A 20,508-nucleotide genomic window follows, 5' to 3' on the forward strand; every position below is an offset into this window, starting at 1 on the left:
AAAGGCGAACAGATTTTTGTATTGTGAGATCAATAATATGCTCTTATGAAGATAATTGTTACATGTATGGGCACCAATGTGATAAGATTCGATCCAATTTGAATCATTTCAGCTATTAAAATTGTGTTGTCACTCAGGCTGTTAATTGTATCACATAAGTATAAGGCTGTGGTCACTAGAGATGAGCGAGTATACTCGCTAAGGCACATTACTCGAGCGAGTAGTGCCTTAGCCGAGTATCTCCCTGCTCGTCTCTAAAGATTCGGGGAGCGGCGGGGGAGAGCGGGGAGGAACGGAGGGGATATCTCTCTCCCTCTCTCCCCCCTGCTCCCCACCGCAACTCACCTGTCACCCACGCCGGTCCCCGAATCTTTAGAGACGAGCGGGGAGATACTCGGCTAAGGCACTACTTGCTCGAGTAATGTGCCTTAGCGAGTATACTCATCTCTAATGGTCACATCTGTGCTACGGTGCAGATCCGGCCTTAAAGATTTCAGACGAAGTAGCACTGTTTCATCTAGGAAAATCCTGGGTGACATGCCAGAAAGCGGACAGATCCCTTTTTATAGACTATGGGATCCACTCAGCATCAATTATGACCGGCATATACTGGATTCCGCACTTCTGGTTGTTATGTTGTTTGGCTCTTTAGAAGAAGCCGAACAATGGAAACATTTGGCGCTAGTGTGAACCCAACCTAAGATGTGTTGGGCAATCTTCTTGTGATCAGTAATTCATTAGTTGGCACAGTGAGCACAGTTTTAGGAAAAATGGACAACGTTGATTGTGTTTTTTAAAAATGATTTTTTTTATATTTTGGGTGTTTTTTCTGTTTTTTGTCTTTGCTTTTAAATCTATACTGATTCAAGTCTTTAAAATACTTTTAATGAAAAAGGCCTGTGCCACAAAGTTTTGCCTTAGGAGGGCCATCTCTGTAAGACAACCCCTTTCAATAGAGAGATGCTAACAATGAACGCCTCTTAGTAGATAGACGCAGCCAATTCATATGTTACATCAATGACCATTCATTTAAAATACTTCCATATAATAGTACATTCCCCTCTGCTGGGGGATGTCTGGCTGACTCCAACTTCCCCGGTGGTAAGAGATGATTGCCGGTGGTTTCTGAAGGCCGGTGAGCTTCATTTTGCAAAAAAAAGAGGTCTTCAGTCTATCAGTAGACTAATTTAGTATTACACATCTGCTCATCCTGTTCTCTTATCATATTAAGTGTAAATTAATTGCCTTGTTTGTGCCTTTTTATATGTATTTGTATATACAAGCTTCTCCAGATATTTCCTTTTATTGATGAAGAAACCGGTGTAGTTTCAAAAGCTTGCTGTACAATCATACCTTTTTGTTATGGCCCTTTTACATGGGACGAACTATCGGGCAAATGATGCCCGGCATGTCCTCCCGATGATGGTCGCTCCTGTGCTGTTACACAGGAGTAACTATCGTTGGCATCACTCACAGCGCTACCAGCATGGAGGCGGAGCGGCCGGGGAACATTGTCCCTCCACCCGCCTCCACTCACAGAAAGCAGACAGTCGTTGAAAAGCGAACGACTTCGGTTTACACTGAACGGGTCATCGTTCAGTTTTCTGCATGCAGACATTGAACAACCAAATAATTCTCATTGTGTCACTGCCTACGTTCACACAGGACAATTACAGTTCAGAATCCCGCAGTAGCGCGGGAATCTGAATAATTGTGAATGATAATCGGCCTGTGTAACAGGGCCATTGGCCATTAAAGGTTTCCTATCTACAAGATTACTTTCTCTAATGGCAACAATCACGTTTTTCTTTCTACAGGGTTAACATGGAACCAAACATTTTTCTTTTTTTTTCCCTTATATTTAACGACAGTGATATTCTCCAAACAAAAAGTCAAAAATGCCAAAAGGAAAAAACCTTGTGGGAATAAAACCGAACCATGTCATTACTCGAAGCAACCCAACCCTTGTGTTAATTTATTGTGCTGCGCTGATCAGAACTAAGGCTAATAAATTGGTTTAATTGCGTTTCGGAGCACTTTTTTTTGCTTTGAAAATGATGTTAATTAAGTCCTTGGCTGTGATAAAAGAAAATATAGTTGAAATTAACTAGAGAAGTAAGCGCCTCCTGCAACTTCAGCACAATGCAAAAAGTCACAGAGGATGCTAAAGTTGCCAGTGTGGTTGTGTTCATCAAAGAAATAGTCTGCTAATAAATTCTAACACATGTTAAAGACTTAAACATTAACTCAACACAATATCTAGTCCTAATAATAAGGCAGTCTTGCCACTGTACTAGAATAGGAATATGTTAAAAAGGTTTTGTAGCAATGATCATTTATCTGGCTGATACCACATGTGTTAATTGCGTACAGGTTGGAGGTTACGGTTCTGTGAGTTGTAACAGCAGGAGATATGAAAAAGTTCAAAAAATGTTTTAGAAGAAGCTTGCTTGATTTTTCAAGCTGCATAAAGTATATCTCACGGCTGGTTACCATAGCCCTTTTGAGAGTTAAACCCTGAACCTCCCACTCTCTGTGCCTCAATATAATAGAGTATTTTGTGGAAAAGGTTCAGCACATAGGAGTATTCTGCTGGAGAATAAATGCTTTATTTGTTCTTCTGATATCTTATAACCCTCTAGCTTTTAAGCGAATTCATATATGCATTTAGATACCATCATTTGAACAGGGCAGCGAACAATATAGCTTTATTGTTTCTTCATGTGGAAATGGGAACAGGATGCCAATAAAAATAGAGATATTATAATCCTGCCTGTAGAGTATTTCCAGCATGGGAGAAACTGAACCATTCGTTTGGTTGCCAAGTGACAAACCTTCGTAAGAAACTATTCCATTCGCTGAGCCAGCTTCTAAGCCTGTCCATGTTCTTGCTAATAAAACATTGTAACAATATGGTGGCTGTACGTATGGAGAATGGAACACTTCCATTACTTGCAATATTTTAAGACACACTTGGCAACACAGATGGACTTGTCCGTAACTCACTTTGGATATTAATATCATTTAAGGATTAGCTGGCTGTGATTTGTGGAACTCTAAACACGACTTGAGATTCTGTTTAGTGCAGTAAGCTATGTAACGCGCTACAAACACCATCAATTACTTTGGAGCAGAACTCATGTCTGCAATATTTTGACTTTCTTACGAAACATATTTCTTGGGAGTGATATACGATGCTGGCACGCAAGACATCAAGACGCATTGCATAGGCATGAATAACATGAGTCGCTGCCTAATGTCAGGTTCGAAAGAAAATATTTTAGGAGTGTTAATGCTTTCAGGTAGAAAGATTTAGTATTCTTCAGCCAATATTACTGGCAACGGTTACAAGCAGACACGGAGTCAAATAGTTTTAGTAAAACTACTCATGGCATTGCATCGCTTGGTTTAACTTTCCAAGTTGGATGCCACATCCCAAATAATGGTCGAGATTTTTTATTGTGATATAAGCTGGGCTTTACTTTTTTCTTATATGACTTTGGGGCTGCTTCAGTCGGAATTTCGCTTGTTTTTTGAAGTTTTTTTTTAATGTGAAGCTCTTTGGTAATCCAGAATATCTTAATCGCCCAGCACCTGTCTGGTTCTATTGATTCCGGAATAAAGGAATAATACCTTTATAATACAATACTATAGTTCCTGCATTCCACAGGACTTCCTGTGTTTCAATGAGATCTAGTGCTTTGTGAGGTATGTGATATGGCCATATGAAGAAAGGAAGTAATTATAAGGATGTAGTATCCTGGAGGAGAATAAAGCTCCCCTGATCATTTTTCCCTCCTCTTTGGGATTCCAAAAAAGTAAATGAAAGTGGGGGGAAAAAACAAAAGGAAGCAGATTTTGTCAAAAACCTATATTTTCTTTAATAAAAGCCATAGAACATACGTTTTGCATATTTGTTATCCCAATGGCTCTAACAAACGGCTATAAACATGCATGCTTATAATAGACTGCATCATGTTTTAAAGGCTAAAAGGGTAAAGCAATACTTTTCTCCAAGATGGTATTTGTAGAAAGCATAACTTTACAGCTATGACAACGTAAAAACTGTTAGAAACCTGCAATGCAGACATAAAAAGGTGTGCCGTCCTAGGGACCAACCGTGGCTGAGCAGTTAAGTATTATTCCTTTTACACAAACTATTTTCCCATGCAGTCCGATTTCCACAGGAAAATAACCCATTAATTGTAGTGGGTTAATTTGTTGCAAGTGAAAAATTCGTCATGTAATACCCTGTTTCTTTGAAAGTAAGACCTACGCCGAAAATAAGCCCTCCCCTAATTTTTCTGGAATTTTAGGAGGCTTGGAATATAATCTACCCAAATAAAAGCCCCAGCTGCATTACTCTAAAAAAAAACAAAAAACATTACCTAGCAGGCTCTGTCTGTGTCTTCCTGCTGTTTGATGGAGCTTATTGATTGAGCGCTGCTCAGCCAATCAATGCAGCGCTGGATGAACAAATCACAGCTGTTGTGTTGTGGAGGCAGGAATAATGAATTGGCTGAGCCGCGGCATTGGTTGTCAAATTCATAAATCCCGCCTCCACAATGCGATGGCTGTGATTGGCTGAGCAGTGTTCAAAGAACTAATCACAGCCATCGCATTGGTTCTTCAACTACTGCATTGATTGGCTGAGAAGCACCTGAGAACCAATCAGAACTATCGCTTCCTGTGGGCGGGATTTATGAATCCCGTAACCAGAAAGTGATCTTCTTTGTGTGAACGAGGACTGTAGGACGTGCAGCAGAGCTCCAGAGGGAAGCTCTAAGATGCGGACCAAGCCTGCTAGGTAAATAAAATAAGACCTAGTGCTTCTTTTGGGGCAAAAGTTAATTTAAGACAGGGTCTTATTTTGGGGGAAAATAAGTAGTGTGAGATCAAAAAAGTCACAGCATGTCCTATTTTTGGCTAATTTCTGTTTCAAGAATCGCCCATTATTTCCTATGGAAGCCAAAAGAAATCTTATCACACCCACATGTAAGTGTGATTTTCCTGCAAGTGTATTGATTTATTCCTATTTTAACTTGATGCATCTACATGCGTTTTTTTTTTTATACATTTATTTTTTTTTTTTCACATGCATGGAGATCATATGTACAGCGAGGAGATGTCGTCTTCTCACAAAATCGCAGATTTACAAGTGCGATATCGGTCCAATAGTCTCAGACCGATATTGCACTTACCTGTCTAAAAGCAGACTATGTGTTGGTGGTGTTTTTTTTTCTTTTTTACAATTGACCTATTTATTATGAAAGCTTTCGTTTCACACCTATTTACTGGAATAGGGCTTGTGTGATGGTCTTGGAAATACAAGTCATTTAGAATTAGCATTCACATTGTGTTAAAATCTAAAGCAATTAAGTGACATCAGTAGGTGACAAGGTTATTGGCCAATTAATCATTTTCAGAGCTCCAATTATTATTTGCTGGCTTCATTCTTTTAGAACTGTATTGTCAAGATGACATCAGGTGACTTAACATTTTGTTATTCTCACAAAATTTCATTCTCCTTAACGAGCTATTCCAATAATAGGAATCAAACTATATAATGCAATATGGGATATTAAAGTTGTGTAAAAAAACCAAAACACTCTTATCAGTACAATCCATAGCTGAACCTAGAATGATCGAAAGGTGCAATCTATTGAGGGTAGATCAACTGCCTCCACCTGCTACATCACTAGAAACTTGATGAATATGACTTCTCATACAGTGCTAAAATGTTCTTGAGCTTCATCTTGTGCTCGAATTTTAGCTCTACTTATGTTTTTCTGGACACATATGTGCAGAATAGACAAAACTTGACATATGACAGCCATGAAGAGACCAAAGAGGGCAAGGAATGGTAGAGATTTCAAGATGTTTCATTGTGTTACATTCTATAAGTGGCAACCCCATAAGAAGCTTTCATAGCTGTCCATAGTTATTGTTGGACTCTTTGGGGTACTGGTTTTCCAAAGAGCGATAAAGCTGGTAAAGGATGTCTTATAAGCAATTGGGAAAGTATGCAAATTAGCTCTTCTCTAGAAAGATGTAAGAGAAAGAGGTGAGCAAGGTTCTATGTGAACCGAAACGCGTACTCTGTCTATCATGAGCACAAGTTTATTTGAATAAAGCAGGAACTATCTCACAAAAGCCGGACTCCTGTATATGGAATTTGTGTTTCCTTGTATGTGTACCTCACCTGTAAGTCAATGTCAAACCTATTTGGGGGCCTAGAAACATGACTAAAGATATCAACCGATCCGGAGAAACCCACCTGTAGATGGCTGTTTCAGAGATCAGCATTGGGCATTGGTTGGTTTAGTAAGATGCTTTCAATGCAGCTGTTATGAGCCTTACAGTGCTTATGGGGAAAAAGATAGGCAAATTAGCTTTCCTACTGAAGGAAGAAAGCATTCCAGTGCCACATGTAGGTAACTACCCTGTCTGACCCCTTTAAGAGCCTTCAAACATGGAATATTGGCCAATCCAGAAACACCTCTTGTGATTTGCATAAAAGGCAAAACCCAAGGCATAAGAGTATCCATATAAAGCATAGTCTTTACTTATCATACAAAGAGGTTATGGACGGCCACGTTTCAACCTTGCACAAACTTTAACAAGCCTAGGTTTTTGTATCTGGATACTTCAGAGAGCTAATTTACATATAGTTATTATCACCTTTGAATTCCCATAATTATAATTAGGATGACAGTAAATCGTATTGCAAAAATAGAACACAGTTTGGCTCATTCAAAATGCAACATTTTCTGGTGCAAATTACACCAGAAAATGGTCTTCCATGCGCTTTGCCACATTTACTATGTGTTTTTAGGCACTTTCGGAATGTTTCTCTGACTTGTCCGGAAAAGGGGTGTGGCCTAAATTGCACATAAAATAGCACCAAATTGCACTTTAGTTTTGGCGCAATTTTTGGTGTAAACTTAGCCAACTAATAGGTGGTCTAAATGAAGACTAAACAGGCTTGAAATTTGGCAGATTTATCATTCAGCAAAGCTACTATGATAAATCTGATGCATTTTAAGTTTGCACTTTCATATAGTATTAGTAAATAGACCCCAGTATGTATTCCATATGTGTCAGCATCTACTGTACTTTGCACGTAGGCTTTGTTTGTGTGAGGTGATGGCCTGGATAGAACATGCTTACTGATGGGTTTATGATTTGAAACGCTTTAAATGAATGCAGAATATTGGTTAATTCTACTAAAGGCCTATTTTTGTAGTGGTAGTGGCTATAATAACATTTATTTACCCACTGTAATATATACTTAAACAAAGAAATGTATCACCATTGTTAACAAAAGGGATGTTTGATTAAAAAGTGTTGTTCACCCTTAGGGTGTTCACAGTGTCACTGACCAGCATTGACTGCATGCCAGCAGGTATTAGCTAATGGTGACATAAGGAGTACAGAGTTATGTGAGCTTGATGAGAACTTACATGTTCTTGATATAAGAGCAAAACACAATTATTTTTGCTTATATTTTTTTAATTAAAAAATAGGAAAAAAGTTTTTGTTTTTAAAGAACAGTGTTTGATTGCGACTCATTTTTGCTAAAGCCTTAAATTACTTTTAAACCTAAAATCCACCCATTGTGGGTGGATAGGGCTTTGCCTACTTGTGATTGATGCATTTTGGGACTATACCCTAAAGAATTTATATTAAAGTCAATCTGTGACCACCATCTAACCCTAAACTAACTTCACTGTCTGGTAGGGGGTGAAAATCAATTACTTCTAATGCCATCTCTTCTCATAATGGGCCCCTGTACTTCTGCAATTAGTTTCTAAAGTTGTAGCCTACTGTATGCAAATCAGCAGAGAAGAGTTATTTGGCCAAGAAGAGTCATGCTGATTTATGAAATGCTGAACTAACCACGCACCTTTTCTCTTAATAGACAGCTACATCAGAGGCGTAACTTGGGCCCCAATGCAAAACCTGTAACGGGGACCCCAACTATAATGCTTTATTCATAATACTGGGTTGCCTATATGGAGAAAAGAGGCTTTATGGGCCCCCTAAGGCTCCTGGGCCCAGGTGCAACCGCATCCCCTGCATCACCTATAGTTACGCCCCTGTTTGCTAGATGTATCATCCATCGCATAGTAAGCCCCGTCTATTCAGAGAATGGGATCATGGTTATCTCAGCACCTCATAAATCAATATGACTCTTCTTGGCCAGATGACTCTTCTCAGATTTGCATACAACAAGCTACATCTTTTGAACCAAACTGCAGAGATAAACAGTCCCCTTAGGAAAAAAAAGAGAAGACACTAAAAGTGATTGATTTAGAAGTGATTGGTTTTTCATCCCCTACCAGCCAATGAAGCCAGTTTTAGGGCTGAGATGCCAGTGACAGGTTCCCTTTAAGGATAAACTACAAGCATCTACATAGAAAAAATTTGATAACATTGGACAAAAGAAAGTGGTTGATTATTATGGAGGAACACCATGGTGAAAGGTAATACAACCTAGTAAACTGGTTAGCTGAAATGAACTGAGGAAAATGGCTTTATCTATTCTGCTAAACGATTAGATGTTGATTTAGGAAGTTGAGCAACAATGTACTCTTCAACTGTTTACCCAGAACTTGAAATGAATCAGATTTGAAAACTTTTAATAATTATTATAACAAACAAGGTTTCAGCTATTTGCTCCAGTGTCGCAAGAGCTGATAACAAAAACTTCACTCCAAAGGATTACGTCTCAGAAGTCCGTCCGCCTACCATTCCAGTTCAGTATTTGTTGTATTCGTTTCCCCTTGAGTGATATTTCACATACGTCGTTGAGCAATATTGACAGAAGTTAGGTAACCAATGCACTTAGACATTTGATATAAAGGCTTACACTATAGATCTCTTTTGTAAGTGATAAGCTTTGCCTGTTTTTTTTTTTTTCAGTTCGAGAACATTAAAAATAGAAACCCCCGGTTTTGGTAACAATGTCATTCACTACTATACTTTTTACTCATTGCTATAAATTTACTGTAAAAGGCCAAACCACAAAAAAAAAAAATTAGACATGTGAACATAATATAAAATTTGACTTCAGCTATTTGGCACGTAGATCAACCTGTAAAGGATAAAGGACCTTCATCTAGTAAAACCACTCCAGCCTACAGAAAACTACAGTTGTAATTTACATATCTTATGTCATAAATGGTCTTATGGGCTAATATTTACTTCTTCGAGAAATTAAGTACTTCAGAGTGTTTGCATTATGAAATCCTCCACGTAAATCTGTTCCTTTTAAAGTTAATGAGATTTCACACAATTCATCTGCATTCATGAACTTTAAATTCAGATGAAAGGTCAACTGCCAATTATGGCGATAGCGTGTTTCTAAGCGCTGCTCGAATTACGACAGGTGGCCGGGAATCTAAATAGAAATTCCCTGTAAATGCTATAGGATTGTCTATAAATTCAATTTCTCTTTTTATAGAACCCCCAGCCAAACAATCTGATTTCAACTCTGATTTTTCGATGGAACACTCTATCTCTTAAGAATGTGGTAGACTACAATTATCCATGGGACCCCTACAATCTCGTGAGAAATTACCATTTTTTCCCCTAATATTACATTATTTAAAAAGTTGTAGAATTTCCCAATGCAGCAGAACTGAAGAGTTTTTGGACCAGTGACACAGACATTAGCACCAGCAATAGCTAGGTAAAGCCGGTGGATTGCATTTGTAATGTATGTAAATCTTACGAACGTTCTGAGCACATTCCTCAATTAGCACTGCTATAATAAGTGAAGCATGAAGCTCCATTTGCTTTAATGCAGTTTAACTGCAATATTTATATCGTACAGAATTTAGCTGAATTCTATGTATTTTTATACTTTTAAAAGAAGTCTGTCAGCACTAACAAAGCCCCTAAACTAGTCCAAACTGTAGTTATGTGCTAAGAAGATGAGTTTGATGAAGCTTTGAAAATACAGCCATCATGGAGAAATCGCCATTTTGCCATGCACTGTAAGCAGTTGAGTCGTAAACTGTCCAATGGGCAGTCTTGGTGCTCGCACTAGTCTTGGCTTTCTCTGCACTGTCTTTCCCAGCCTTTTCTCTTGCAGAATGATTAATATGTAGAAGCTCTGTTGAACTTGTACATCCTCCTTGAGCTTGCAAATGCCACTCAGTTTGCAGGGCAGAGGTAGTGGTTGTGGAAAATCGAGCAGAGAAATCCTGGACCAGTATGAGTTGCAAGACCTCCTATTGGATGGAGGCATCATCAAATGTTGTCTTCTTGGCATCTACCTATTGTTGGGACTTGTTTAGAGACTTTGTTGATGAGCACAGACTATACATTTATACTTAATATCTTGCCACTCAGGCCAAAACCCATCAACTTAAGCTAATGGATCAATTTAATCAGGATCCACCATTTCCTATGGGATAACAAACTCATTGATTTCCCACCAGCCCCCTTCAACTCTATAGCATTGAGGCTCTTAAGAATTTTCTTTCATTCTTACAAGCCTTATTTAAAGGTCCTAAAAGCAAAACAAAAATCACATATGTAGACTTTGGAAATTGGCCTTCTACTCCCTGTGGATAATTTCTGTAATTTCTAGTGCTCTATGTGGTATCCCAAGCAATACTAAATTACCCTTTATGATGCTATGGGAGCCCAACTTTCATTACAAGCCTGATGTGCTTGTTGTGATACACTGAACAGATGTAGTTGGCAGGTATCCTCAGCTGAAACATCACTCCGAATCCTTCAGAGAATTTATTACGTTCCCTCAAGGATGTATGCCATGTTTCCTTCAGTGCTGCCCAACTGCTTTTGGGGGTGCTCAGTTTAAGCTTTAATGTACGACATCTGGTGGTCATACCCTGTAGCCAGTGCTCTTTAAATTAAAATTGCTAACTCAATACCAGAGGTACTTGGTATTGTGTTCCATAGTCACTTACAGTCTTAAGGCCCATTTACACTGGACGATTATCGCTAAAACTTCGCTCATCGGCAATCGTTTTAGTGACAATCGGTGCAAGTAAATGGGCGCGGGGCACCTGCATTTCGGGGTCTTTTCGCTGATCCTTAAAATCAAGTGAGCTTGATTTATAGCAACCAGTTTTATCAGTTGTTCTCCATGGGGGACTGCTAATAGCATTGTTTTCCCCGTGGAGAACAATGGATCTGAAGCCTTCACTGAGCCTGGGGCTATTAGCCTGTGCTCAGTGAAGGCTTCATTATCATACATAATTGGCATTTAAGTAGCTGAGAAGTAACTGTCATTTGAGCGATCTTTGAGCGATTATCTGCTCGTGTAAATGGGCCTTTAGGAGACAGACCCAAAAAATTGTCCTTAAATTCAATTTAATTCATATAATTTATACTACTAGCAACAATTATTCACATTCCTTTGAAATGGCCAACCCAAACTATATATATATATATATATATATATATATATATATATATTTTAGACGCTCAATGTTATTTCTGCTAAGACCATGGTAATCTTTGAAAGGTCTGTCAACCTTTAATCTCTTTCTCCTATGCAACCAACTCGGATTACTTAATGTTGTAATTGCTCCTTAAGAAGTTAATGTCCCCCCACTCAGCTTCTCTATATACTATACTACCTCCCCCTTATGGACCTGCCCATGATTAACTTCTGTTTACCATTTCCTATGGTCCATGTAGCTGCTACAAACAATATCCTTGAATGTTCTTGGATATGTATCATGCCCCATAATCATGTACAGAATGTAGAATTTTAAAAAAATCTATACGCAGAAAATAAAAACCGATTAGAAAAAAAGTCAGGACCTAGTTTTCATTAGTAAAAAAAAAACAGAGGTGATACATTCCCTTCTAGCTGAGGCTTAGGCTGTTTTCCAACTAGTCCAACCAAGAATACTAATTTATCCATTCATATTCAGTCCGTGAAAGGAAGAAATCAAAATTGTTTTCACACAAGAAACCTTTTGGCACAAGGTTTACTTTATGTAATCTACTATAGGAACATCCTTCAATTCCCAAAAATGCAGAGCCACCAACCGACTATTTTAAGAAGTTATTTATTTAGCTTCTGTGAGAGCTTCCAGTTGGCGGTTCTTCTTCAGAAAATGTGCCAGTGTCCTATATTTGGACATCTGCAATAGAAAAATAAGCTGCCTCCACTTTATATCCTCAGTGTGTGTGTGTTGGAAGACGAGAAGATGGGCATCAACTGAGGAAGATGATTTTTTTTATTTTTTTTTTGGAGCAATTATTTCATGGTTTTATATTATTTTATTTTTTTCAGTAGAAAGCTTAAATCAATATTTTCTGTCCAAAACCTAGCAAAACACGTTCTAAACAAGAGCCAGCTCTTAGATGAGTCAGAGTTTCAAGAATTTATATTAACTTACTTCATTTCTGTAAAGATCAGCAAACCATTAGTCATCTCAGTGTGACAAGTTACATTTGCTTCTAAATGGACCTAAAAGTCTTCTTTCACTATGCAGGCCTTCTCTGCTGGTGATGGGAAATAGCTGAACTGTTACTCTACGGAATTCGTTCTTTTTTTTCATGAATACATTTTTTATTCAACATCATCATTTCTTCAATTCCGTCTATTTCACTTAGTCTTTGTTGCATTTCTTTCACAGCAGATTGTAGCGTTGGATAATTAATGTACCCGTAGGGAGGGCTTCATTTTTTTTTGTTTGTTGTATTGCTGAATATTATTTTTAGAGTAACCTAGTAATGAAGCTTTAGTGTTTTTACCTTGTCTTGTTCTGTGTATTCATGTGCAGAAAAACTGCTATATGATGATGGAGGAAAATACATTGAAGGAATTGTACCGGTCAGGTTAGCTCTGTATGCCTCCAGTCAGCATAAAGTAATTACACTATTTCATAGAATGGTAGAGTTGGAAGAGACCTCCGAGGTCATCGGGTCCAACCCCGTGCTCAATCTAGGATCCCCAAACTCATCCCAGATGTCTGTCCAGCCTTCTATTAACCCCTTGAGTGGCGGGTTTCCTACTACCCTGTCAGACCCACCAGGGCAGGTTTTTTAAAATGGTCCAATCATTGAATTTCAACTAATTTTGCAGTTGCGTCTCAAGAGCCATAACTTTTTCATTTTTCCATTGACATGGCCATATAAGGGCTTGTTTTTTGCGGGACAACTTGTGATTTTTTTAAACAGGGAGGAGGTAAAAAAGAAATGGGGGAAAAAAGAAAAAAAGGGGCCATGTCATTAAGGGGTTAAATAATGTATTAACTTTCTTCTCTGGGTCATTATGACGCAGGGATACCACATGTGTGATTGTATTTTTGATTTTTTTTACAAAGTAAAGGGAGACGAGTGTTTTTATAATTTTTTTTAATAATTTTTTTAGTTTGGTTTTTTTTTTTTACTTTTTTTTGTCCCTTTTAGGGGACTTCCACAGGGACCCATCAGGACCCCCTGATCACATTCCGGGGGTCCGATGGTGACAGCCCTTTACATGCTGCAGTCACATAGACTGCAGCATGTAAAGGGTTAACACAGCAGAGATCGGATGTTTTCTCTGATCTCTGCTGTAAGAGCTGGTACCTAGCTGTCCTCTGACAGCCAAGCACCAGCTCTCCCTGCAACAGAGACCATCGGCTTGCTTCTGACAAGCCGATGGTCTCTATGGCAACCTGTAAACAAAGCAGGAGACTTAGAAGAAGGAGATTGCCGGCAGATCGGCAATATCTTCTGCTGGTTTTTCAAAGCCCTTGCTTTGTTCTCTGTGGGACTGTGCAGACAGAGCACAATGTAACAGCTTGTGGCATTGTGCTCTGCAGCTCCCATAGTGATATATAGCCCGGCTATATCACTATCGGCAGTGGAGCTCGTCCCGGAAAATTTCCGGGCGGGCCACTCAAGGGGTTAAAGGAGAACTCACTACATCCCATGGCAACCTGTTCCACTCATTGATCAGCCTCACTGTCCAAAAGTTTTTTCTAAGGTTAAGTACAACCTGCCGAAGCCCGGGAAACCCATCTCATTTCCTGGTAAGACAGATGAGGTGGGACACCAACCAGCCAATGTACTTGAGGCACAGTAAAATATTGGGCCAGGGATCTCACTCATACCATGTGTACTGTAAAAGACATGGACTGATCTGCAAGTATGGGCTGAACATGTGCTTCAAGCCAAGGATATTGGTTTTGTTTAATTGGATTAAGCATTATCCAGTTTGAATGAGATTTATGACTACTTTATCACTGTGAGAAGTCCTGGTGGAAAACAAATGAAAGGGTTTTACAGGACATCGCTATTGATGACCTATCTTCAGGATAGGTCATCAATGGTTGATTGTCGGGGACCCACTGGTCGGAGTTTCTGCTGACTAACTGCTCGGGTAAGCAGCACTGCCATACTAGGTACAGCGCCGTAATTTCTAGAGCAGCTGTGTATGGTATTGCAGCTCAATTCCATTCACTTGAATTGGACTGAGCTGCTGTCGGGCCATGTGATCGATGAATTTGATCTCCGGCTTTGTACAAATTGGTCAGAATCTACCACCTATGTCCTAGACCAATGCACATGTCCATTCACTTGCCTGCAAATCTTGCAACTTTGGCATCTGCTAGTTTTGCCTGATTGCGTTTTAGTCTTCTTATTTTCCTTTCTATGCCCCGTAATTGTCTCTATTAATACAAATCTTCATGGAAGGATGTCTATGTAAATGCTTTATCATCTGGGTTCTCTCTAGTTTGAATAACTCGGCAGAGTGACAATGAGTCCATTACATTTTTGTCTGTGTTCTTTGTGCTGACAAAAGAGAAACAGATTTTATTGTTAAACTCAACCTCTTCAGGTCACATGGAGACTGCTAAACAATATGTTGTATGATACAAGCCTTTGTTCTAGAAATGCAAAGTAGTCTCTGCTAATGGTCACTCACTGTTCCTTTTGGAAGGCTGCTGTTATAGATGTCTGAGGCCATGATGGATAATATGTGCACAACGTTGTTGTCTTTTGTTTCTGTTTTTGTTCATTTTGATATATAATATCATATTTAAATGGGTTTTCGAGTTTAAAAAAATATATATTAGGGAATTCTGTTCTGGGTCCTTATCTCTTGGCTAAAGTGGAAAACTTCAGAGAGTGCTCCTCTATCTAAGGTACTTGATCTGTCTGGCATTACACAGACAATCCAGGGAGTCTGCCAGCTGGAACATGCTGTCCAAACTACAGACATGGTGTTATGGAGCAGGAGGAGCGGAGCAGATGGATATATAGATTTATGGGGAAAGATTACGTATAGAGATGAGTGAGCATACTCGCTAAGGGCAATTACTCGAGCGAGCATTGTCCTTAGCGAGTACCTGCCCGCTCGGAAGAAAAGATTCGGGTGCCGGCATGGGTGAGCGCTAAGTTGCGGGAGTGAGCGGGGGGGGGGGGGGGGGAGAGAGAAATCTCCACTCCGTCCACTGCTCTTCTCCACCCCCAACCGGCACCCGAATCTTTTCTTCCGAGCGGGCAGGTACTCGCTAAGGACAATGCTCGCCCGAGTAATTTCCCTTCGCAAGTATGCTCGTTCATCTCTAATTACGTGTAACTTATGTTTTATTCATTAAAACCTTTGCTCATTTTAAGCTCAAGAGTCCAATGGGCGGTCCAATCGGTGATTGACTGCTATCCGTATATGATTGTGCCTACAGGGGTAACTGTCAATCACTGATAGGACCACCCATTGGACTGTTCAGCTCAGAATGTGCAGAGATATAAATGAATAAAATACCAGTTACATTCAATCTTTTCCAATAAAACTGTATATGAATCGGCTCAGCTCCTCCTGCTCTATAGTATGATGCCTGCTGTTTGGACAGCATGTTCCACTGACAGATTCCCTTTGTTCCACCATAGCAACTTGCCACCTATCCATAGGCTAGGTGACAACTGTCTGATTACTGGGGGCCCCACCTCTGGATTCCTACCGGTCACATGGATGGAAGTCCAGCGTACCAAGGTTTAATAGAGCATTGGTAACCTGTATGTACTTACATACTTTTCATTGTCTATGGGACTGATGGAGATCGCCCCGAACACCGTGCTCCTCTGTCTTCGTCAGTTTCATGAAGTGCCAGTACTATGCACTTGTGACTTTCCACTATATTCAAATGGGGGACTCGGGATCACTGTCCTTGTTATCGATGGGGATCCCTGAGATGTGATCAGACAGCTGTCATCTATCCTGTAGATATGGGCTATGTTGCTATGGTGTAAGAATCCTTTTAATTCGAATGAACACTGTGTAATGCTTAATTTGTTCTGTAGTAGCGCTGCAAACAAGTTGAACGCTTCGCAGCAGCGGGTTTGCGGGGCACTTTGTAATCAACGTATTGTTAAAAGACCTTTTATAATAAGTGGGGATTGTCAAAAGTGCAGAACAACTTTAAGTCAAAGTGTTAATATTCTATTCAGTTCTCCATAATTTGACAACCTCTAATGTTGGCCATTCTTGTGCCCCACGTGGGTTGTTACTAAGCTTTCCAAAGCAATTGAAATGTGTTTGGTTATACATCAGTTTTTGGGTCAGCGATCAATGATTGTGTAATTAGGCTGACATACCACTCCTTAGTTTGGAACACTGCTTTTGTGAGAGCGGTATTGCCAACCGTATTGCTTTTGACCTAGCTTTGCCAGGAATCAATACCTGTAGTTACAAGCCGACCTAGTATATAACTGCCAGGCTCACAGTTTTTTTTTAATATCTTGTTGCAGGATGAAGTAATTGCAGTTTCAGAAAAAGTAATTGTCAAAGTTGAAGACTTAACAAAATGGGCACAATCGGATTATTCAATATGGAAGTGTGGACTCCGAGCTTTACCCTTAAAGCTGAAAGAACCTGGGAAAAATGGCCAAAAAGAATGTATTTTGAAAAACAGACAATCCACACTAAATAGCGGTCTCAACTTCAAGGATGTCTTCAAAGAAAAGGCAGAACTAGGTAACTATTCAATTATTCTGAAATATTTCCATGTTCTGTGATGACTTCTTGTGTGTCCTTCTAAGGGGGTATTTCTTAGCATATCATGTTTTTTTCATGGGCCACCATGAAGGCACTTGCTGAATTCTCTATAGTGGAGATAATGATTTTGCTTCACATCATATGAAAATGTAGGCATTTACCAGGGATATTCTCTATAATTCACTAATTTAGAGCAACAATTATAATTAACCCATTCCAATCCACTGTTTGACTTCTGAAGACATTATGATTTAAGACTGTACAGCTCCGATGTTGGAAGACGTCCGTCGGGGTTCTCTTACTGTATATTGCCAGCCTCTCTGCTGTCGGAGCCTATCCAACGTGTCACCTCATGCAGTACTGGCTTTAGCCAGCAGATAGCGCCGCTGTATAATGGCAGAATAAGAGTAAACCCCCCCCCCCCCTAGGGTAACCAGGATACAAATTGGATTGGAAAGGGTTAAATCCCTTGATTCTGCTGAATTTATGAAATGTTTTTGTACTAGCCGAATATCTTTCTTTTATTTTTTTTCATGGTTTTGCACAGTGTTTTTATTTAATTTTTTTTTAAGAAAAAAACACCACTGCAGTTTTGGATGCAGCTTTTTAAGCCAACGTCAAAAGTGGATCCAGCAGGAAACAAAGTATAAGTCCTTAGATTTCTCATTCCTTTTGAATCCACTTCCAGTTTTGACTAGAAACTGCATGAAAAACTCCAGCATTTTTCCAAAAAGCATTTTATGTGTTTGTGTGTAAAACCACACAACCTGTGGACAAGTGTGGTACTAATTCTGGAGCAAAGCAAACATTGTGTTTTCTAATCATGGAAGATCTTTTTAAAGGGCCACTCCTGCAAAAACATTTTTTTTAATCACAGAACTCCTCACCTGATTGTCTGTCACACTTTGGGCATCTACTATGTATATTGCAGTCACTTCCATGCGGTGCAGCCTCCTGCCTGACACTTTTTAAGATACCATCTTGATGTTGAGATTTCTCCTTGCATTCTCTTTCATTATTCTGTACTATCAATCCCCTGATGCATCTGTGCAACATCACATAAACCTCTACAGCCTGAACCATCTCTGTCTGCTGGGAGGACAGCGTGATTTTCATTTGAACTACCATCTTCTTCTCCTATTACATTTGGCATCCTTCCTGGTACTTATCAGGGATCATATTGATGCTGAGGTGTCTCCCTGCTTTATTTTCTCTTTGCTAAGATAGCTTTCCCATGATCCATCAGCACACAATGACCAGCTAGAGGCAGTACCATCTCTGCCTACAGGGAGGACAGTGGAATTATCACTACTCTATATATATATATGCATTTAAATAAGCTATAGACCTATAAGTATACAGTCAAGAGAATGAGCAGTGATCTCCTTCATTACAATTTTGTGAGATGAGTTTCTGCCCCCCTTGCAGAACCTGTGTAGTACAGTCATCAGTCCATCATTCAGCTATTATGCTGACTGAAAAACTGACTCCTTTAAGGAACATACAGTCAAGTAGTTCACGTGATGCGAATGAGAGCACATGACCCACCTGAAGAGCAGGGCTCTCAGATAGATGTTTCAGATAGAAAGAAATAACTGATCAAGTTAATACCAGCTCACTTATATTTATACTGGGAATACGTTGCAGAATGAATGAAACCAATATTTCCCCAGGATGGCCCTTTAATGTGAATTGTTGTGCCAGTCCCTTGATGTTGTATTTAGTTGTCATTCGTCATGTAACAGTCGCAACAAGGTAAAAAGTAGTGTTACACTGGACAATTCAAATCTATGATTGACCACATAATACATAAATTACATAGGTCCATCGGAGGTAGAGCCACTTTTCATTAGCTGCTATCCACTCTGGGTCATGGGGGGGGGGGGGCTTCAGTGCAGGCAAGCCCCCCTGTATAATGTCTGTGTGCAATAATCTCCCTGTCCTTGTGACACTGCCTCTTTTATCTAATGATCAGCTTCTGTTCTGCGGATTGATGGTTTTAATAACGGTATAAAAAGCTGTGTACAGTTGTGTAATTACTGTGTACAATGATGCTTCTCCATGCTAGGCAGATTTAAGGAAGAGGAATTTTCCATTCCCCCCCCCCCCCCCCCCCCCCCCATCCTTCTACTATGTGTGAGCGACTAGCACTCAGTTGGATATAATTATGTCCTTTTTTTGTCCATGGTAAATCAGTTCTGTCCTAAAATTACTGGGGCTGCAAGGGTATATATAGTTTTGCTGCTTGTATAGAATCAGATATTACAAAGCCAGAAGGGACCATTCCGCTGAATATAGCATCACCAGCCCAGAGATGATCATTCAACTGAATAAAGCATCACTCAGCAAATGTGCAGAAGAGAAGAGGTCTTTTAGAGAAATGGATTATGTATCGTCTCTCTCTGATCTACTTGAACAGTTTTTGCTATTTCTACATTCTTGGTTTTAATGATTTTTGACCTTTTTTTAATATATATTGCTTAATTTTATTTATTATACCGGCAAGGGCTAGTGTAGGGGTTACAGATTTCACAATAGTTTTACCCTTAGACCCTTCTCTTTAATTGCTGGTCCTTGTAAATTATGACTTTGTCAGGACACTGTGTGGAAGGGAGCGGGAATTTGTGATACCAGTAACACAATATTAGCATTAAAAAAAGTTTCAAATTTTTGCACAAGCAGTATTTTCACAAAAATGAGCAATTTTTACCAGTTTTTCCACCACTCTCACCACTATTTCCAAGTGGGCAGAGCAAATTAGTAGGGAGGCTATTCATTGCCATCCGTAGGTTGAAAAATGTACTTAAATTTACATTAATCTGGCATCAATTATAATGCAAAGCTACACTCATAGCTGGTATAGAATGGGCTGTGTAACACACAGGCAGCCAGAGATGGGCATCTTATTGCCAAGGCACTGCTCTAAAAAAGGATGGTCTTAGGCCACTCTTACACAGCTGCGTTGCAGGACAGACTCCGCTCGGAAATCCTGATCGAATCACTGTGAAAAGCGCCTGTGTGAGAGAGGCCTTACCGCCTGCATGCGCTAAGTTTTGGTTTCAGACAAATAATACATAAGGTGCATATACTTTTTATTTCTAGCATAGTCTTACCCCATTTTGCAGGTTTACATCGATCTCGTTTGCACACATAAGTAACATTGATATATTTCTTACATTTATAAACATATTACAGATTGTTTAGCTCATTCTTCTCCATGGCTTTTTTCAAAATTCCGCTGAGCTCACATTCCCCCAGCATCTCCTGCTTGTTCAGTATCTGCACAAAGTTTTCTCTACTCACTTTCATTCAACCTTTGCCTTTACTTTCGGAGTGCCCCACCACATTCTAGAAAATAAGCTGTTCGAGATCTTTCACACGGGCCGGAATACTTCCGAAACCATGCAGATTTTGCTGCTGCGGATACCTGCACCTCTTTGCGCATGTCTAAATGTGGCTTTTGATGCAGAATTACATAGTTTTCAGTTCTGCATCAAAATCTGCCCAATAGCCATGCAGACTTCGCTGTGGAA

At 39.6% G+C, this 20,508-nt stretch overlaps 1 protein-coding gene across 1 annotated transcript in view; it reads left to right on the top strand.

Moving 5' to 3' along the window:
• Positions 1 to 20,508, top strand: part of ARID5B (AT-rich interaction domain 5B) — a 294,257-nt gene that overhangs the window by 36,234 nt on the left and 237,515 nt on the right. The window contains exon 3 of the mRNA XM_066600812.1: positions 16,729 to 16,954. Coding sequence (XP_066456909.1) covers positions 16,729 to 16,954 — 226 coding nt within the window. The remainder of the gene's footprint in view (positions 1 to 16,728; positions 16,955 to 20,508) is intronic.

The sequence above is a fragment of the Eleutherodactylus coqui genome, chromosome 4 (genome assembly GCF_035609145.1).
Source record: "Eleutherodactylus coqui strain aEleCoq1 chromosome 4, aEleCoq1.hap1, whole genome shotgun sequence".
NCBI lineage: Eukaryota > Metazoa > Chordata > Amphibia > Anura > Eleutherodactylidae > Eleutherodactylus > Eleutherodactylus coqui.